Source organism: Electrona antarctica (genome assembly GCF_951216825.1).
Source record: "Electrona antarctica genome assembly, chromosome: 16".
In the NCBI taxonomy this organism is placed as follows: Eukaryota; Metazoa; Chordata; class Actinopteri; order Myctophiformes; family Myctophidae; genus Electrona; species Electrona antarctica.
In genome coordinates, this window is record NC_136797.1 from 29,874,292 (window position 1) to 29,893,390 (window position 19,099).

General features: G+C 43.7%; 2 protein-coding genes across 2 annotated transcripts in view; both read left to right on the forward strand.

Annotated features, from left to right (window-relative positions):
- Positions 1-1,915: 1,915 nt before the first annotated feature.
- On the forward strand, positions 1,916-10,462 carry pla2g3 (phospholipase A2 group III). The gene is made up of 7 exons (XM_079524449.1): positions 1,916-2,548; positions 4,013-4,145; positions 4,887-5,021; positions 5,970-6,406; positions 6,673-6,802; positions 7,850-7,963; positions 8,923-10,462. Exons 1-7 carry the CDS (start codon positions 1,975-1,977, stop codon positions 9,176-9,178), a joined length of 1,779 nt encoding a protein of 592 aa, XP_079380575.1. The 5' UTR covers positions 1,916-1,974; the 3' UTR covers positions 9,179-10,462.
- Positions 10,463-12,134: 1,672 nt separating this feature from the next.
- Positions 12,135-19,099, forward strand: part of LOC306939278 (tetratricopeptide repeat protein 28-like) — a 55,131-nt gene continuing 48,166 nt past the window's right edge. Inside the window, exons 1-2 of the mRNA XM_079523847.1 lie at positions 12,135-12,462; positions 16,568-16,984. Of these exons, the coding sequence (XP_079379973.1) occupies positions 12,433-12,462; positions 16,568-16,984 (447 nt within the window). The 5' untranslated portion in view covers positions 12,135-12,432. The remainder of the gene's footprint in view (positions 12,463-16,567; positions 16,985-19,099) is intronic.

Here is a 19,099-nt window from a genome sequence, read left to right on the forward strand (position 1 = left end):
TACAATTCCAAGTGCTTGTCAGGGTGGGGTGTCCCCAGTTCAAATATGAGTATTTAAAAGTATGATAACCCTTGATCTAATGCATGGTTGAGTGGAAACATTACAAGTCATGAAATCTGCATACCGGTATACTGAAAAGTGAAATGTTAATCTTACAGTCTACGTTTGTAATGTGACCGAACCAGCTTGAGGATATTGTAAAGAAGTTATGATAGGCCTGATAATAGAATGGTGTTGTATATAGTTCAGGCTCATGTATCAATATAACCTACTGATGAGGTATACATGCATGGTCAGGTTTGTTCATTGATAGACCTACTTATCTCTCTGTGAACATCTATTAATCAATATCACTTACCATTCGCATTGCCCTTCACACACACACACACACACACACACACACACACGCACACACACACGCACGCGCGCACGCGCGCAGTTCACTCCCATGCGTTGTGTAGCACACATGCAGTGCACGCAGATTCACACGTGCAATGTTCTAATCCAGGTTGTGGGCCACAACCTGGATTAGAACACGTGTGAAATGATATTCGAACCGCCCTCCCACTCATAAAACACTGTGTGTGTGTGTGTGTGTGTGTGTGTGTGTGTGTGTGTGTGTGTGTGTGTGTGTGTGTGTGTGTGTGTGTGTGTGTGTGTGTGTGTGTGTGTGTGTGTGTGTGGACTGGAGCTGTGGACACAGGCCGTAAATTGAAGTCCTTTATAAATTTGCATGGCTAGAGTAGCCTATTCTGTGTGTGACAATGGCCTGCACTCAGCAGCAGCTGGGCATCCCATAGCGTCTATATGCATGGGAAAATCATCTCTATGGGAAAGATTAATGGGCTTTCCATTTGTGGAACCACAACCACTGCATGCCCCATAACGGAATTAAGGCAATTTGATCTTTTTGAGCGGTGCTACGCTCCAACACTTGACTGTGTGTATTAGTCTGTTATATTTCAGCGTGGTTACTGCGGTTACTGTGTCTATGGTGTCATTACCTCATCAAAACCCTGCATCAAAAGCACGTCACACTGGGACCCCTTTTCCACTGGTTGGGAACCAGTTCAGTTCAGAACCAGTTTTTAGTCCATGAGCCAGACCTCCAAAATTGGAACATTGTAATGATAACCCTACCAGTAGTTGCTTTTCCATCTTTTTTTTTTTGTTGCATATTTTCCTACGTAATGCCTAATTTGCATATTTAAATGTACAATTTCAGAAACTGTGTAACACAATACATCATTGTGTTCGTGTAAGTAATCAACTGGGGATGTTTCCTGGTGATATCTATTAATTACATTTGTACTGTGGAAGGGTTATCATATAATTTACTCAACAATTTAATATGCGTATGGTTTTGCCCGCTCAATTAATAATTAATGTTCTAATTTTGGAGGTCTGGCTCATGGACTCATGAACTGAACCGGTTCCCAACCGGTGGAAAAGGGGCCTGGGTGTGATTTTTCTATTGAGAGAGAGAGAGAGAGAGAGAGAGAGAGAGAGAGAGAGAGAGAGAGAGAGAGACCCCTCTCGGCCCTCTCTCTCTCTCTCTCTCTCTCTCTCTCTCTCAGGAGGGACAGTCAGGAGGGACAGTCAGAGTGAGGAATTCAGAGAGAGAAAGAAAGAAAGAGAGAGGGGGAGAGAGGGGAGAGCGAGAGATGGAGAGAGAGAAAGGGGGCCCAGGAAGGCCAGTCAGAGAGACAGAAGGACTCGCAGTTCTCTGGTGTTTTGGGTTACATGATACAACAAGTCAGATTTTACCACGTGTTCCTGAGCTGTGGCCGCTATCAGGTGTTGACAACTTACTTGACATCACTTATAGTACCGCGGGAAACTCCCCCTGCTCGGTATAAAGGCAACCAATAGGGACCGTCCGTTACATTCATTCAGAGGGAAGAAGAGAGGGAGAGACAGTTTGCATTCATAGGCTAGCTGTGTTGTCAGACACCCACATCAGACAGCAGCATTATGCACCACGCATCTCTTCTCCTGTTCATGTTGCTGTCACATCATCATCTGACACGGACCACCGCGGAGGAGCAGGAGACCCACTGCGGGTGGACCAAAGTCATGGCGAACCAGGAGGAGACGCACTATAGTTTCCTCCGGAAATCCTCTCCCTCCTCGTCCTCTCCATCCGTGCGTCTGTACCACTCCGTGTGGTCGACGGCGGAGCGCGCTCCGCTCGGCTGCGCGTGGAGCGACGACGCGGCGGTCATAGAACACTACTTGACTCTGTGTGTGGAGGAGTTCACCCAACAACATCATCATGATGAACCCTTTGATCTCAGCCTGCTGTTTGATCATGATGGGATGATGTGCGTCGACTCGATGTCTCCAAGTAAAGCCGGGCGAGAGGAGGAGGAGGAGGGGAGGACGGGGGGACAGAGGCTGGCGCGGAGCGTCGCTGAGATGAATGCCCACCAGCAGGGCCATGGTCACCTCATCACGGGGGGCCATCGGCGGGTGAAACGTGGCTTCATTGTCCCTGGAACTCTCTGGTGCGGCTCTGGGAATAAAGCGCCTTCATATGCAGACCTGGGTAAGTTAAGTAAAACAAGGTGTTTCCCCGTCTGTGTGTCTGTGTGTGTGTGTGTGTGTGTGTGTGTGTGTTGGGGGGGGGGGGGGGGGGGAACGTTGTGGTGGCTGGAACGTTACACAGCAAAAAGCAGAGCAGGAGTGTTGAAGCTGCAATGTTTCAGCTCAACCACTAGGTGTCCCGCTTGACACCAGGGACTCTAAAGCAGAGAATGGGTATAGTTCTCAAACTTTTTCATGCATGTTTACTAAGGACCCCTAAAATGTATTTGGCCCCGCAGACCCTCATCTGAAAGGAGTTTGTATGGAACCCCCAGAAGCGACGATTTATATAAATATATTGTTATGAGATGTTCTTTTTCAATTCAAAAATAGCAGATGTATACAAGCTCATCAGCATGTCACTTTATGCCACAGCTGCAAACTTGTAGATCTGCTGTTTTTGAAAAGTCACCATATAAAGTGGTTGTGATAACTACTTTTGCCGGGGACCCCCTGGAATCCCGGGACCCTTCGCGGCCCCAGGACCCCACTTTGAGTACCAATGAAGTCTAATTGTGTTAAAGATTACAGTGGCTGTAATTATATAATTTTGATGCTACATGTAGGCTATATTATGTAATTTTGCTTGGGACCCCCTGGAACATCACTTATTCACTTTGACTGGTTTAAATATGTAAACGTGGAGAGATCATGCTCTACCATACAGATGGGTTAAAATATCCTTTTTAAGTGGTGCAACCACTTCCTTAAGTGACTATGTGTGTGGGTGGCTGGCTGGCTGGCTGGGTGGGTGGTTGGCTGCAGGGTGCGTCTGAGCACGAAAACAGCATGGTTGTTTTTCACCACCTGTGCGCAACCTAACGCACACACAAACACACACGCACATATTAACTGTATATATGGTGATTTTGGGTGTGCCAGTATAGTACAGTGACAGTACAGTACAGTACAGTAGACGGTACAGTGGAGGGACCCCCACACGGTAACTCTGTCATTTCTCAACCGTTTCGGACGCGGGGTTGCAACACGGAGTTGCACCACTTACTTCACACGGGTGTGATTTTTTTTAATTAAGTCTAATTGCTGCTTTGATTAAACTCTAATGGTCCATAGCTGCACTCAGAGTTAGAATGTAATAAGTTAAAGGTATAGGGTATAAGGATATTCCTTTGTTAAATATTAGTGTTAAATGGATTTTTATTCTGATACTCATTGCTAATAGAGTGTTTGTTCAGTAACACGTGTCTCCATGTCTCTCCAGCTCTTCATTAAACAGAAAAATATCACATACCCTGCATTGCTCCTCTCTCCTCTCCCTCCCTCCCTAGCCCCCCCCCCCCCCCCCCCCCCTCTCTCTCTCTCTTTGATTGTGTACTGTATAATTACATCATGCATATCACCACTCTTTACAGTTGGTCACACTGATCATGAATGGTTGTCTGGGCGTCCGGTTGATGTCTTGCAGGTGTCTTCTCAGGGACGGACAGCTGCTGCCGGGAACATGACCAGTGTAAGGACACCATCCTGTCCTTTCAGTCCAGTTATGGTGTCTTCAACAGCAACATCTTCACCATGTCTCACTGTGACTGTGACAAAAAGTAAGAGGACGCACATCTGAAAATGTCTGTGCATGTTAAGGGACCCCCAGAAGAGGAGATGTATGTAAAAAACAAACAAACAAAAAGTTAATTAGCAGTGACACGCTGTGAGCTTGTGGATGTGCTATTTAGACACTATGACGTAACATTGTGCATTCATTGTCATTGGGAATTTAATGTTTGTGTAGGACAAAGTTTGTGCACATACACCAAAAGCTGTACATAGGAGGGGCTGGCTAGTGCCTCTCAAAAAGATGGCTCTTTGACTTAAAAAAAGGTGTAGATAGTCCGTTTAGGGGGAACAGGTGCTGTAGACATGTGCCGGTGATATACCGGTACTATACAGTATATCCATATTTTAGTGTTCCACAGGCAATCGGCTGGGTCAGCGTGACTTGTTCCGAATAATCTTACTATCTGAAGGTTATTTTGCAGCAAGAGGCACAGTTTATTCAGACAGAGACAAAATAGCTAGATTGTAATATCTTCAGGGTCTAAACCGGTAGTGAGTCTAAATCAGTATTTCATGTCCCTGAAGTTACAGTTTCTTATTAAATTTTATCTTATTAAAATACCAGGAAAATATAATTAAACATAAACAACTCTTAACACCCCCCTCAAGGTCCCCAGACCCCACTATGAGAACCAATGCTAGTCTAAAACCACGTAGCACCAATCAATATGGAATCTTAAAGTTGTTGGGCAATCTTTCCTGACAGAGTTTGTAAATTTTTTTTGTAGATTCCGCAGCTGTCTGGCGGCGGCAAACGACAGCATATCAAATGTAGTGGGATATACGTTCTTTAACGTGCTGAAGTTGAACTGCTTTGAGTTCTCCCACAAACTCCAGTGCACACTAAGGAACTGGTTTGGAAGGTAAGTGAACACCACTGTTGTTTTTTGCGATATTGGCTTAAAATCTGGCAATCTGCAAAGATGGAATCCCTGCAACGGCCAGGGGGAGAGTGCTTATACAGTATGTGCTGGAGGCAGCACTACCTGCCAACATCCCTTGTTATCCTTCTAGCATTATTGTATAACTGTACCCCTGTACATTTTGTATACTGTAAAATAGTCAATCAATCAATCAAGCTATTAATACAATACAGATTGGTTAAAATAACATTGAAGTCCTTTAACCCATTTAGGCCTGACCTCGAAATTTAAAAACATTCTTCTAAATCCTCCAGTTTTCTGAAATAAATATTTTCACGATTTAAAAAAAATAGCAGACCTACAAGCTCGTAGCGCGCCACCAAGTGGTTCGCTATGAGCTTGTAGATCTGCTATTTTTCAATAGCTAAATTATAGCATAATGTTTAAAACACAAAAAGGGGTTCCCCCCAAAATGGGTTAAAGGGCGGCTGTGGCTCAGGAGGTAGAGCAGGTCGTCCAATGATCTCTGGGTCGGCGGTTCGAATCCCGGCTCCTCCTGTCCACATGTCAAAGTGTCCTTGGGCAAGACACTGAACCCTACATTGCCTCCAATGAGTTGGTCGGTGTGAGCTCGCCACCATTGGTGTGTGAATGTGGGAAGTGAGGTCGCTGGCGTCGACTGTTCGCCGCTTCACCTCCCAATGCATGAATGAATGAACCATTGTAAAGCGCTTTGAGCACTTGGAAAAGCGCTATAAAATGCAATTCATTATTCAATTATTAAATGAAGTTAATGATTGCCTCTTTAACAGATATTCAATTTGGAATTATATAACACAGACAATACCTAAGATGGACCATTATACCGGATAATAGATAAACTCATTCCAAGCATTTACTGTAAACCTCCATGAACTCATTTACTGTAAACCTCCATGCACTCGACAGCTGTAAGGAGAACAAAATGGCACCGTATGCTGTGGTTCACCAAGCCACCCAGTACGGAGGCGACGAGAGCGGCAGCAACAACAACACCACCACTCACTTCAACATCTCAACCGTCATCAGTGCCACCTTCTCAACTCAAGGCCGGGTCACTACAGGAGGCCAGGAGGAGAACAGTAGCACATCACAGCCAGGGTCGGTGTCCCTCTCTGGGAGGACGGCGTCCAGCAGCACCTCCGGTGTCCCAGCAGTCTCTCTGACCACTGGTACCGCCCGCTCCACACCCATGTCTACGCCGGCGAGAACGAGCACAGGTCTGGATAACGTGTCTACCGGAGGCCCTCGCATCGTCACGCCTAGTCCTCCTCACACCGTCAGACTGAGTGTGTCAAATGGACTGACTCTGTCTCAGCCTCAGCAAGACACATCAGCCAATACAGGTAGGCTGTGCAACGTAACGTAGGACAGACACACATAGACGAACACACCGCCAGACGGACAGAGCAAAACATACTCTCTCCACATCTCCTACCTGTAATACAGACACTTCTCTGGACTCTCCATTAATAACCACAACAACATCTGGTGTATTAGCTCTCTCTCTCTCTCTCTCTCTCTCTCTCTCTCTCTCTCAGATGAAGAAGAGACCAGATGTTTATATTGATCTGATATTGATAATATTATTGTCTGTAATCTCTACATATAGGCAAGCCACCGTCATGTGAGGTCTTTACGGACCTAGATGGATGTAAGTTCAAGATCTTTCCACAACAGAGGAAGTATGGCCTCGACAACCAGGAATCAAGGACCCTCTACCACTGCAACTGCACCACTAGGTAAATCTAATGTTTGGCGTCATAGACATACAGTACTGTAAAGCCAGATTTACACTTACACATCCATATGATTAGTTGGAAAATTATCAAGTAAAAATGTTTTGGAGGCAGTCACTGTAATTATAGGATTGCTCTGACGTTAATATGCATTTTCACAATTTCACACCACTGTGTGACCTTACAGTAAAGGGCTTATCATGCTATTTGCAACGCACGCACGCACGCACGCACACACACACGCACACACACACACACACACACGTGCAGTGCTACCAGTAAACTCACTGTCTGCACATAGATTTGTGTACATAGTAAGATCAGCAGACTATGGTGTGTTGTCAGCACACCATAAAAGTTCAAATGGAGAATGAGATAATAGATAATGTGTACACTCTCAGAGTAAAGTAAACATTTATGGCTATTATCTCTTTATGTGTTTCTGATAATATTATTATCTGCTCATTTGTTTGTCTGTGGCAAGAATAGAATATTGACAAAACTGCCCACCACAAGCGAGCATGGCGACGATGATCGCTGGTAGATCAGCAGATTATGGTGTGATGTTTCTTAACATAAAAACTAGGCCAAATAGCGTCCGTGTGTGTGTGTGTGTGTGTGTGTGTGTGTGTGTGTGTGTGTGTGTGTGTGTGTGTGTGTGTGTGTGTGTTCCTTTGTCCCTCTGTCAATCACACTCTGGGTCGAAGGTTATGAGGTGATGTTCTTCCTTTTTTGCACTAGGTATGTTGGTGTGTGGTTTTTTAATGTGCCTTTGTTGTCTTGCATTGTGTATTGTTTTGTATTGTATTGTATTGTATTGTATCTGTATGCTGCAGGGTGGGTCCTTGGGGTCCAAGACACATTTCTCCCTCGTGAGACAAAATAAAGAAACCTTAAAACCTTGAACCTTGGTAACTTGGCGCTCCATCTCCCAGAGGTCCGGTCCATTGAACAGGGGATAGAGGGATGCTCTCATTGGGCCCATGCTGACAATTAACTGCTCCTCCCGACCTACTTACTTACTTCTTTGATGTTTATCTGTCCTGCCAGATTGTTCCAGAGTTTGGCTCAGCAGGAGGAGACCACTGTGATTCAGGCTCTGCTGCTGGATTATGTGTCTGATTCCTGCTTCCTCACACAGGAGGCCTGCAGTCAGGGGAAAACGTCAGTATAGCATGCACGCAGCCAGCCACGCGCGCACACACACACACACACACACACACACATGCACAGTTTGTGCTTGAAATGTACTGTAATTCTGCAAACTGTTAATAAATATTTCAATCAATCAAAATCAATCAATCAATCAATCAATCAAAAATGCACACACACTTACCACTGGTTTTAGTAATGCAATTACACATCATGGCCTGCGTAGATATTATATGATGTGACATGTGCTATGATATAATATACTGTAGTATACTGTATAACTGTGTAGGGTAACCCATTGGTTATCAAAGTGGGGGTCCCCAAATATTTTTTTGGGGGTCCACAGATGATTAGCTTAATGTGCAACAGTGTTTTCTCACTCAACAGTAAACAAGCCAGCATCCAGTATAAGTGTAATGGGGTATCTGCACATTTGTAAAGTGACAATTTAAGTACTTTTAAGACATTTTGAATACCTCTAAAATAAAATAAAATAATAATAATATTATTATTACGTCAAAAGTAACTATATAAACAAAATGACAAACATTGGTAATATGTTCAAATTACCTATTACCTAAGAAAGTACACCTAAGAAATATTGTAAAATAAAATAGCAGATCGGCTAGTTAATCTTTATCATTGGAACAGAGTCAAACTAAATGTAATACCTCAGCTCCTACAATTCAAGTGCTTGTCAGGTTTAGCCTTGCGTGGCCAGACTCTAATCTGCCGGTGCAAAGAAATTAATAATTCATAAAAATAAAAACGTCCTTTTCCAGAAGACCAATCAGGACCCAGTATTGAAATATGGGCGGGTTATATAGAATAGATATAGTCTGGCCAGTGGCCACGCAAGGCAATGTCAGGGTCTCCCGTTCAAATATATGATTATTTTGCGGGGTCGCGGCCTGACAAGTTTGGGAACCTTTGGGCTAACCCATAATTCCCTTTTTGTTTGCTCTCAACAGTTGCTCAGCAGCTGTGGTCAAACAGGCAGCTCTGCTTCCTCAGCTGAAGAAGCCCAGTGGCGTCATGGAAGCAGGGCGCCCTCTGGAGGCCATCCGGCTGAAGGTCAGGAAGCGGCCCAACTCCAGGAGAGCCAAACGGAGGGAGGGAAGGCCTGTCAGGTTGCAGAAGCTCTGTGTGAGGATGAGCAGCAACAACAACAGACGCAAACAGCCAAGCAAGAACACCAAGGTCCACAGCACTGAGGAGGACAGATGATGAGGACATAAGAAGGTCATGTTCACTTTCTTTCACTGGGATTTGAACAGTGGTGCGAGAAGTACTCGGATTAGTTCTAAAGTAGCACTATGTAACCTTTCTCTTACCATTAAGATAATAGAATGCTTGCTAGCTCAGGGAATAAATGTAATCTTGTCAGAATCTCTGAGTGAGACATGACCTTTGACACGATCAATAGAAGACCAGGTTGACGGAATACAACTCCCCCAATTGTATAAGTTATATTATATTTACATACTTTACCATACAGATTGAATAAGTTATATTATATTTACATACTCTACTATACAGATTGTATAAGTTATATTATATTTACATACTCTACTATACAGATTGTATAAGTTATATACTCTACCATACAGATTGGATGAAATTACATTTTATGCATTAAAAAGGTTACATAGTGCTGCTTTTATCATCTCGGTCTGGAAAGCAACTTGTAACTATTACTAAAGCTGTCAAATATTTTCTGTGGAGTAAAAAGTACAATATTTGCCATGGAGTAGAATATATACATTTTTGGAAATACTTAAAATAAAGTCAATGCACCCCAAATTTGCACTTACAGTATTTGGGCTAAATGTACTTACTTTGGTACGTTTCTACCACTGCGATTTGAACACAAAGAACTTGTAAAATAGTTGTATAGTGATGAGTTGATATGAATTGTTTCTGTTTGTAATTTGATTGAACTGACCAAGAGAAGATGGTGTAGGCCCAATCTATAAACTTGAAAATCCTACAGGGGTCATCCCTATGTTCCCCAGGTTCTATGTTCCCCACTCCTCTCACCCCCCAAAAAAGGTTCTATGTTCCCTGCTCAACCAAAAAGAGGTTCTATGTTCCCCGCTCAACCAAAAAGAGGTTCTGTTCCCCGCTCAACCAAAAAGAGGTTCTATGTTCCCCACTCAAAAAAGGTTCTATGTTCCCCACTATGGCTCTGCACTCAATTCATTATTATATTGGGGGACATAGGTATGCTCCCTATCCTACATGGTGTTTTGTACTGTATGTTTTTTATATTTTTATTTTTTATATCAAAAAAGTTCACATTAAACAAAATAAATATGTTAATGTACATGACAAGATGGGAGATAAAATATGACAGCAATTCAAATGACAAGAGGCCAGTAGATGACCAAATACATTGTTGTAATGGGTTAGATAAGGATGTCTCACTGTTTATTTTTATATATACAATAAGTTTCTGATATTTTATTTAAAGGTTTTTTTTGGTCCAAAATAAACACAAGCTGTGGTCATTTCATGTGTGGACTCCATTCACTGAAAAAGAGCTGAACTCAATATATATTCCACTGAACACATACATTTTAGCCTAATGTACAATTCCCACTATTCTAATATAACAGAGGTTTTAAACAGGGGGGTGGGGACCCCCAGGGGGTCCTCAGAGTTACAACAGGGGGTCTGCCAAATCTTTCTGTGATTTTCTTTACATTAACCACTTGAACCCTAGCATTATTCTGAGGAGAAAATAGCAGATCTACAAGCAGTCTCGTGCTGCATGTGAGCCTATTTTTGGCAAAGCGGTTTCGGTGTATAGGTAGAGAGTAAAAAGAGCAGAGTACAGGGTCAAAGGTCAAGTTCACTATAAGGCCTCACATGCATCAAAACATTGATGCATGCTTGTTGTATGAATGTTGTGAGTGTCATGGCCGCCCCAATGCATTTCCAATGGAAGTCACATGGTTTGTAGTCCACATTTTGGACTACAAGCTGTTGTATGGCTTTCGGCTGTGTTTCGACTGCGCCCCACCCCCTCATACAACACAAATGTTGTGTCAAACCATGTGACTCCCATTGGAAATGCATTGGGGCAAGCTGTGTCACACCCTTTATATACAACAAGCATACAGCAATCTGTTGCGACCGTGTTAGTGAGGCCTATAAGTGGTTAAATGTCTGAAAATAGCCTATATGAACATGAATCATGAAGTCAATGAAGCGATCTATGAAATCTATGAAAAGGTTTAATCTGCAACACAATTCCATACAATATGTTTGGGGTCCGTGCTTCATCTCTCTCCTGAAGACCACGTAGACCAACTTAAGTGGCTAAATGTCTGAAGATGCACATTGGCATGACTCCAACATATTAATAGAACATATATTGTGGAAACCTGAATGAAATCTATGAAAAGGTTTATTTGTTGGCTACGAATATGCAGTGGCCGCCTGTGGCCGGGGTCCCTGCATCATAAAGTATTCCACTACAGCATGGTGTAAAAAGTGAATTGCCTTTGCACAGTGGTGAAAAAGGTACAGACATTTTTGACTTGAGTAAAAGTATCAATACCACAAGTAAAAGTTGGGAATTCAAAATGGACTTGTGTAAAAAGTACAAATGTATTGACATTAAAATGTACTTAAACTAAGTACCAAAAGTAGAAAGTACTCATTATTGTACTTAAGTAGGCCTATATACAAACAATACTTGAGTAGATGTACTTAGTTACTTTACAACACTGCCTTTGCAATGAATAGCCTCTGTGTGGCTTTAGGCTATCAGGTAACTGCTCTCAACTCCGGTGTGATGTCACAGACAGCTAACTCTACAGTAGCCTAATCATAAGTGTCACACAGACAGTAAACTGAAGCCCCATGCAATGCATATAGCAGACTAGAGGCAGACCTAAAGATGAACGAAGGCTTCTTCACCCATATGGATTAATCTGAGTTTCCAGAAGTTTTAATGCGTTAGGTTGCAACTTGCTCGCTGCGTCCATCATGTGTATGGCTGAGTCCAACTGACTCCACACCACCGAGGTCCCCGCCTCTTACAAAGCAGCCAACAATCCGCTAGGAAAAAGAAGAGAGAGAAAAAACGGATGTGAGTCTTGTGAGAAGTGAGAACGCAGTCTCTAAAAGAAGAAAACACTGGCAGTCAGTGGCCGTTCGGACTGTCGCTTTAACATGTCCTTTAAGAACATTTTAAATGTATATATCGGCGACACCAAACTATTTGTGCGCTTGATGGATCGTGTGCGCGTACGGGGCTATAATTAGGTCCACTAGCGACGCAACGGTCCTGGTCTGTGTGGTGTGGCATTGTTGTGGATAATACTGAGAAGAAGTGGAGAAAGTTTTTCTTTCCCTGGACTCCTTTGCCTGGCTCAGGGCAGGCATGCTGTTGGAATTGCTTAGTAGATGAAAAGTTTGGAGTTCTATACTTTTGCTTGGAAATTGGAATACAAACATCATTATAGGAGAGGATGGAGAAACAGAAAGCGAGGAAAGAAAAGGTAAGGCTTGCCTTGAACGGAAGCGGTGTGTGTGTATAAATATTTAATGCAGTGTTGCTTCTGTAAAGTAGACTAAATGCACTTAGAGCTTACAGTGCGCTTTGGGGAGCGAGGCCGAAAACAGCCGATCTCCAAGCTCACGACGCGTCGCGGCGCGCCGGCGCGAGCTTGGAGATCGGCTAATTTCGGCTATCAAGTACTCGGAACTCTACTGTTACTAACTTACTGTATGTAGGCCTAGTTCGTCATTTCTGCTATGAATTCTGCAAAAACAACAGTTAGCCTAGCTGTTAATTATCTTAGATGTCATGTTACACGCTTTTAGAGCCAAACTTTAAGCAATTGCAAATCGTCCTAGTATTACCAATTTGTTTATGGAGGCATTGTTTTGTGTATGCCTTTGAAGAGCCGCTGCATCTGGTTATAACATTAGCCAAACTGACAGCCACAAAGTGGAACTGGTGCTGTTGTGACTGTGTAGGCTAGCAGCAGCTATAGGGGTTTTCAACAGGGGGTCCGGGACCCTTGTAGTTGAACTACAAGGGTGCCAGGGGGTCCGGCACCCTTGTATGGGTCAAGCCTTGACTTGTAGTGATACAAGGGTGACCCCTTGTAGTGATGACCCCCAGGGGGTCTTTGTGGGGATATTGTTTTACTTTAAATACTTGAACCATAGGCTATAGCAACCTTTTTCTGAGGATTGATTGATGGATTGATTGATTGATTGATTGATTGATTGATTGATTGAAAATTGTATTAACAGTTTGCAGAATTACAGTACAAACTCAATACAAAGGCTGTTAACTGTGAGTGGACGACCCAATTAAGCATTACACTTGTTTACAACAGGGTCCACCATGTTCAATTCATCAAAACATTTAGAGACGTACAAATAGACACTTCTATATAGACAAAGAACAGAACAGGAATTCATCATAATGGAGGTAAAAAGGGAAAAGAAACATATACAGTGAGGGGATTGATTGTTTTATTAGACAATAACAAATGCAAAACAGTACATGGTACAGTCAAAGCACATTGATCCAAAAGGATAGCACCGAAACAAGACCTTGCGGTCTTGTTTCCATTCGGGTCCCATGCATGCAGGAGAACTTTAAAGCCAATATAATAGCAGATCTACAAGCTCACAATGCCTCTGGCTGCAAGGCGTTGTGAGCTTGTAGGTTGGCTATTTTCAGTTTGAGGTTTGGTGTATAGAGGGAAAAGTACTACAGAGTGAAAGGTCAAGTTCACTAGGGTTTGAGTGGTTAAATGTCTGAAAATACACATGAATCCAACATGATTGTGCTGTCAAAAAGTCTATCAATTATGATATCCATGAAAAGGTTTAATCCACAACACAATTTTATACAATATGAAGGGGGGTCCCTGCTTCATCTCTCTCTCAGCCTAGATGACAGTGAAGTGACAATTTAAGGACTTTTAAGACCTTTATAATACCTAACAAAGAAAAGAAGAAAAAGACCTGGTCAAAACTGGTCAAACATTGGCCAAATTGTCCACTGTCCCACTGTCCAACTGTCCAACTGTCCAACTGTCCCACTGTCCAACTGTCCAACTGTCCACCCATGGTCCAAAATATAAAGGTTTCAGGGGTCTGCAGTGTTCTGTCAGTGGAGAGGTCTCAACGTCATTTCATTCCTCTCGGAATGTAGCCTATACCCCCTTCTGACTGGGACACAGGGGCCTGACTGAGGAAGTGTGTGTGTGTGTGTGTGTGTGTGTGTGTGTGTGTGTGTGTGTGTGTGTGTGTGTGTGTGTGTGTGTGTGTGTGTGTGTGTGTGTGTGTGTGTGTGTGTGTGTGTGTGTGTGTGTGTGTGTGTGTGTGTGTGTGTGTGTGTGTGTGTGTGTGTGTGTGTGTGTGTGCGGCTGTGCACATGGGTGTGCATGCGTGTTTGTGTGAGAGAGGAGAGAGAGAGAGAAGAGAGAGAGAGAGAGAGATAATGAAGGCCTTGGTGTAGGCTCTGGTGAAAAGGACAAATTTGGATCAGGGAGGGAAGCGCCTTTTTCTAAACTTAAGGCAAGAGAGGGCTGACCTCAAAGTCCAAGTGAATGTAGCAAAATGAGACGAGATGAACACAAATGTATGTTTTATATCACTATATTCTTTATCTGTCTCTCTTTCTGATCTGCTTACTTGGAAGGCAGGGTGCAAACAACTGACTTGAGTTTTGCAAACTTAACCAGTGATGGAACTTAGGAAGTACTCATTGTTTTGACTTAAGTTAAAGTATCAATACCACAATGAATAAATACTCTGTTACAAGTAAAAGTTTGGTATTCAAGATTTACTTGAGTAAACATACAAAAGTATTGCCATCAAAAATGTACTTAAAGTTCTAAAAGTCAAAGCACTCGTGCAGAATGTCCCATTTCACAAGTTTTCAAAATGAACAAAATATAGATAATAATAAAAAAAAAAATCTGCAGTAACTATATAAACAATAGTTTCAAATAATAATGATAGTGGATATAATTAAAAGTATTGAAAATTGGAAAAAGTTAAAAGTAAAAATGCCTAAAAAGACATACTTAAGTGCAGTACTTGTGTACATATTAAGCTACTTATTTACATTATGTACTGAACGTAACCACATGAACCCTAGTGTCCCTGCGGGAGGTGAACAGTCTGCAAAACAATTGCAGATTTAGCAGATCTACGAGTTCCTAAATCGTCCGTTTTCAGCAAAGTTATTTGGTCTTGACGGAATAAAAGAGGGGTCCTATTATAGACCCCTGGGGTACTCAGGCCGGTCAACTACCGTAAAAGGGTTTAAGTGGTTGTACAAAACCTGCCATGCAAATGATGTTGGAGCAGGGTTGGCATTCCATGGGCCTTGGACTGCACTTGAAACACACTGGAAGAAGAGAGGAAGTCTTTCTGTTCCACAAAGCGCTATAGCAGTGGTTTTCAACATTTTTCATTTTGAGGCCCATTATTTGTTCGGCAGTTGAGCCATGCACGGACCACCATGAGATTTAGCCTCGCAGACCCAAAACTTAGGAATATTTTGTTATCGTTGGATAAGATTTTGCCCACAATTCCTACTATGCTGTATTGATGTGGTACCATAGGAGAGATAACTATTATCTACTACTATAATTATGTGTAGACATCTTGTAAATTAAGAAATGCAGATTTGTAACAATAATTTAACTCTTGAGAGCATAAAATGACACTCACTCTCACACTCTCAAGAGTTAAAGGGGAAATGTGGTTACCAATTCTCCATCATTTAGCTGGGGACCACCTGGAACTCCCCCAGTCTTACAGCCATAATCATTTAGACATTTCATATGTGTCTCCAAATTGTCCAAAAGCTCCAATCCCACATGTATGTTAATGAATAAAACATGCTTTTAACCAATCTGTATTATACTGTCTGTAACTAGTGAAAATAGCAGATCTACAAGCTCACAATATGTCGATTCGCGCCACATTGTGAGCTTGTAGATTGGCTATTTTGTGTGTGTGTGTGTGTGTGTGTGTGTGTGTGTGTGTGTGTGTGTGTGTGTGTGTGTGTGTGTGTGTGTGTGTGTGTGTGTGTGTGTGTGTGTGTGTGCGTGCGTGCGTGCACACACACACACACACACACACACGTACGTACGTGCGTGCGTGCGTGCAAAACGCTGCTTTACACTTTTCCGCTCACAACTTTGTCAGTGTCTGTCCTCAAAACTGCGTAAGCACTGTCCTTTTTATACCAGCCAATGTTGTAAATTTGCAAAATGAATCAAGCATACGGCATTTTTCATTTCAAAGTTGCTTTACCTTGAATAAACCACCCGATCCCCAAGAAATCAAGCCATAGTATGGGCTCCAATCAGCAAGCATCCATTCCATACGAATGGTGATAGTTGGATCCAATCGCCCCAACCAGTTGGGTGGGTTGGGGGAAATCAGCCTTTTCTTTGGGTGATTCAATGTTAAGTTTGACAGCAAATTCTGATTTAGTCTTAGTCTTTTGAATAACACACCATTTACCCGTAGTTTTAGTCCCATTTAGTCATCTGAAATTGTTTAGTCTTAGTCTAGTCAACTAAATTAACACTGCTCTACTCCTCTCTCTCTGATTGTCTTCAGTTCTCTCTGTTTGGTGCTCGCTCCACCAGCAGCAGGACCACAAACCCTCCCTCTTCCTCCTCCTCCTGCTCCTCCTCAGCGATATCCGCCGCGGCCGTCGTCCAGTCAGTGAAGAAGACAGACCTGCAGCGCCCCGGCGGCTCCGGCCCGGGCCATGGCTCCGGCCCGGGCCTCCATGGCTCCGGCCCGGGCCTCAGCAAGGCAGAGTTCCTGGAGTGCGTGCGCCGAAGCAACCAGGCGTGCCAGCAGGGCGAGTACGCCCTGGCTGTGCGCCTCTACAGCGAGGCGCTGAGTGCCGACCCCCAGAACTGCATCCTGTACAGCAACCGCTCCGCGGCCCACCTCCGGCTGGGACAGTACGGCACGGCCCTGGACGACGCCCTCAAAGCACGGCTCTTCAACCCCAAATGGCCCAAGGTACGTGAGTGACCAGTGACCACCAGGCACCGCTCACGCGCCATTTTGGAAAGAACTTGGGGCCCCTTCCCTACTTCCTTCACAGGTGTTACCGATGATACTAAATTAATGAAGGCTCGATCTGTTCCATTCTGGTCAAAAGTTAGGGTGCTGCTATTGTGCATGGTAGCTCACTGGAAACACTCTGCTACACCATTGGGTCTCAATGTGTCCTTGAGTGGGTTCCAATTCCAAATGGCTGCGTACGGTTCTGTAACTCTGAGAGTGTACCCTTACGGGTCCATTTGGTTCCATTTGTAAACTCTCCGAGTTATGGGGGTCCTTGAAATAAAAAAAGTTTGAAAACCTAATTAGTCTGTAGCACCCATGTGAAGGAAATAGTGTAGCAGCCCAGAAGTAGGAAGAGTTATTCTGTGTGCATATAGAGCCCATTGGCTTGATGTGAGGTTTCTGCAAATTAAAGAGGAAAGCTGATGCTGTAAGCAAGTGGTTCTCAAACCACCAAATTGACACTTATTAGCCCTCGGACCCTTATTTGAAAAGATTTTGTTTCCTAGGTTTTGAAATAGACAAGAATCTAAGACATTCCATAAATTAGCGGAGTGGGGTGGGGGCTTTGAAGAAGTAATGAAAATAGCAGATCTACAAGCTCACAACATGGCACAAAGCAACGTGTTCTGCTATTTTCACTAGTCTGACTCTCAGGCAAACTTTTTGTCTTTTGGGTGAAAAGGTTTGAGAACCACTGGTATCTAGACAGTCTGGACGTGTAGGGCTGGACCAGTACGCTCCACTTCCTCTCTCTGTGCAACAGAATGGACGGAAGTGCCCACTGTGTGTGTGTGTGTGTGTGTGTGTGTGTGTGTGTGTGTGTGTGTGTGTGTGTGTGTGTGTGTGTGTGTGTGTGTGTGTGTGTGTGTGTGTGTGTGTGTGTGTGTGTGTGTGTGTGTGTGTGTGTGTGTGTGTGTGTGTGTGTGTGTGTGTGTGTGTGTGTGTGTGTGTGTGTGTGTGTGTGTGTGCGTGCGTCACTTTGTTTTTCAAAACCTGACCTTGGAGTGCATTTTGCCGGTAAACACAATAACTGCAGTAACATAACATTCCTGTGTGTGTGTGTGTGTGTGTGTGTGTGTGTGTGTGTGTGTGTGTGTGTGTGTGTGTGTGTGTGTGTGTGTGTGTGTGTGTGTGTGTGTGTGTGTGTGTGTGTGTGTGTGTGTGTGTGTGTGTGTGTGTGTGTGTGTGTGTGTGTGTGTGTGTGTGTGTGTGTGTGTGTGTGTGTGTGTGTGTGTGTGTGTGTGTGTAATGCACATGCTTGTATGTGTGCCAACCAAGAGAGTTTGCCTGTGTGTGTGTGAATTTGTTTGTGTGCGGGAATGCTTGTGCGTGCGTGTGATTGACAGGTCTGGCAGTGTCACAGTAGTGAGGGTCAAAGGCGGGGTCAAGACTAATGAACCACCAATCAGAATAGAGTTCTCATACTTACTTCTGCATGAGCTCTTCCTTTCACCTCTCTCTCTCTCTCTCTCTCTCTCTCTCTCTCTCTCTCTCTCTCTCTCTTCTCTCTCTCTCTCTCTCTCTCTCTCTCTCTCTCTCTCTCTCTCTCTCTCTCTCTCAGTCTGCGTCCCACCGTTCAACCCACTGCTGTTCTGCCGGCCTTTCTGTTGGCACAACAGGCTCACACACACATGCACACATGCACACATGCGTCGCACGCACGCACGCACGCACGCACGCACGCACGTGAATGTGCGCTTGTGTGAGAAGAAGTAAGAAGTAAACGACATCTGATGGCAGCAGCCGAATGAGCACAAAAGTTTTTTGTTTGTTTTGTTGTGTCTGATCCCCCCCCCACACACACACGCTCTCTGCGGGGGGTTTGGGCAGCACAGACAGATTTTGAACGTCTTTATTCCTCTGTGATACAAATTAAGCTAGAAGTGAAAGCGTTTCATCTGTGTTTATTTCTTCCCCACATACGCTTGTCGTGTGAACGCTTTTACCATTTGCCAGGTTACTGCTGTCTAGTTTTAACCCATTTTGGGTGGGAACCCCTTTTGGTGTTAGCATTATGTTATGCTTTAGCTATTGAAAAATAGCAGATCTACAAGCTCATAGCGC

Coding starts and splice junctions, on each gene's coding strand:
- pla2g3 (XM_079524449.1), top strand. CDS start 1,975: ATGCACCACGCATCTCTTCTCCTGTTCATGTTGCTGTCACATCATCAT. Junction 4,146..4,886: donor CACTGTGACTGTGACAAAAA/GTAAGAGGACGC, acceptor TTTTTTTTGTAG/ATTCCGCAGCTGTCTGGCGG. Junction 7,964..8,922: donor GCCTGCAGTCAGGGGAAAAC/GTCAGTATAGCA, acceptor TGCTCTCAACAG/TTGCTCAGCAGCTGTGGTCA.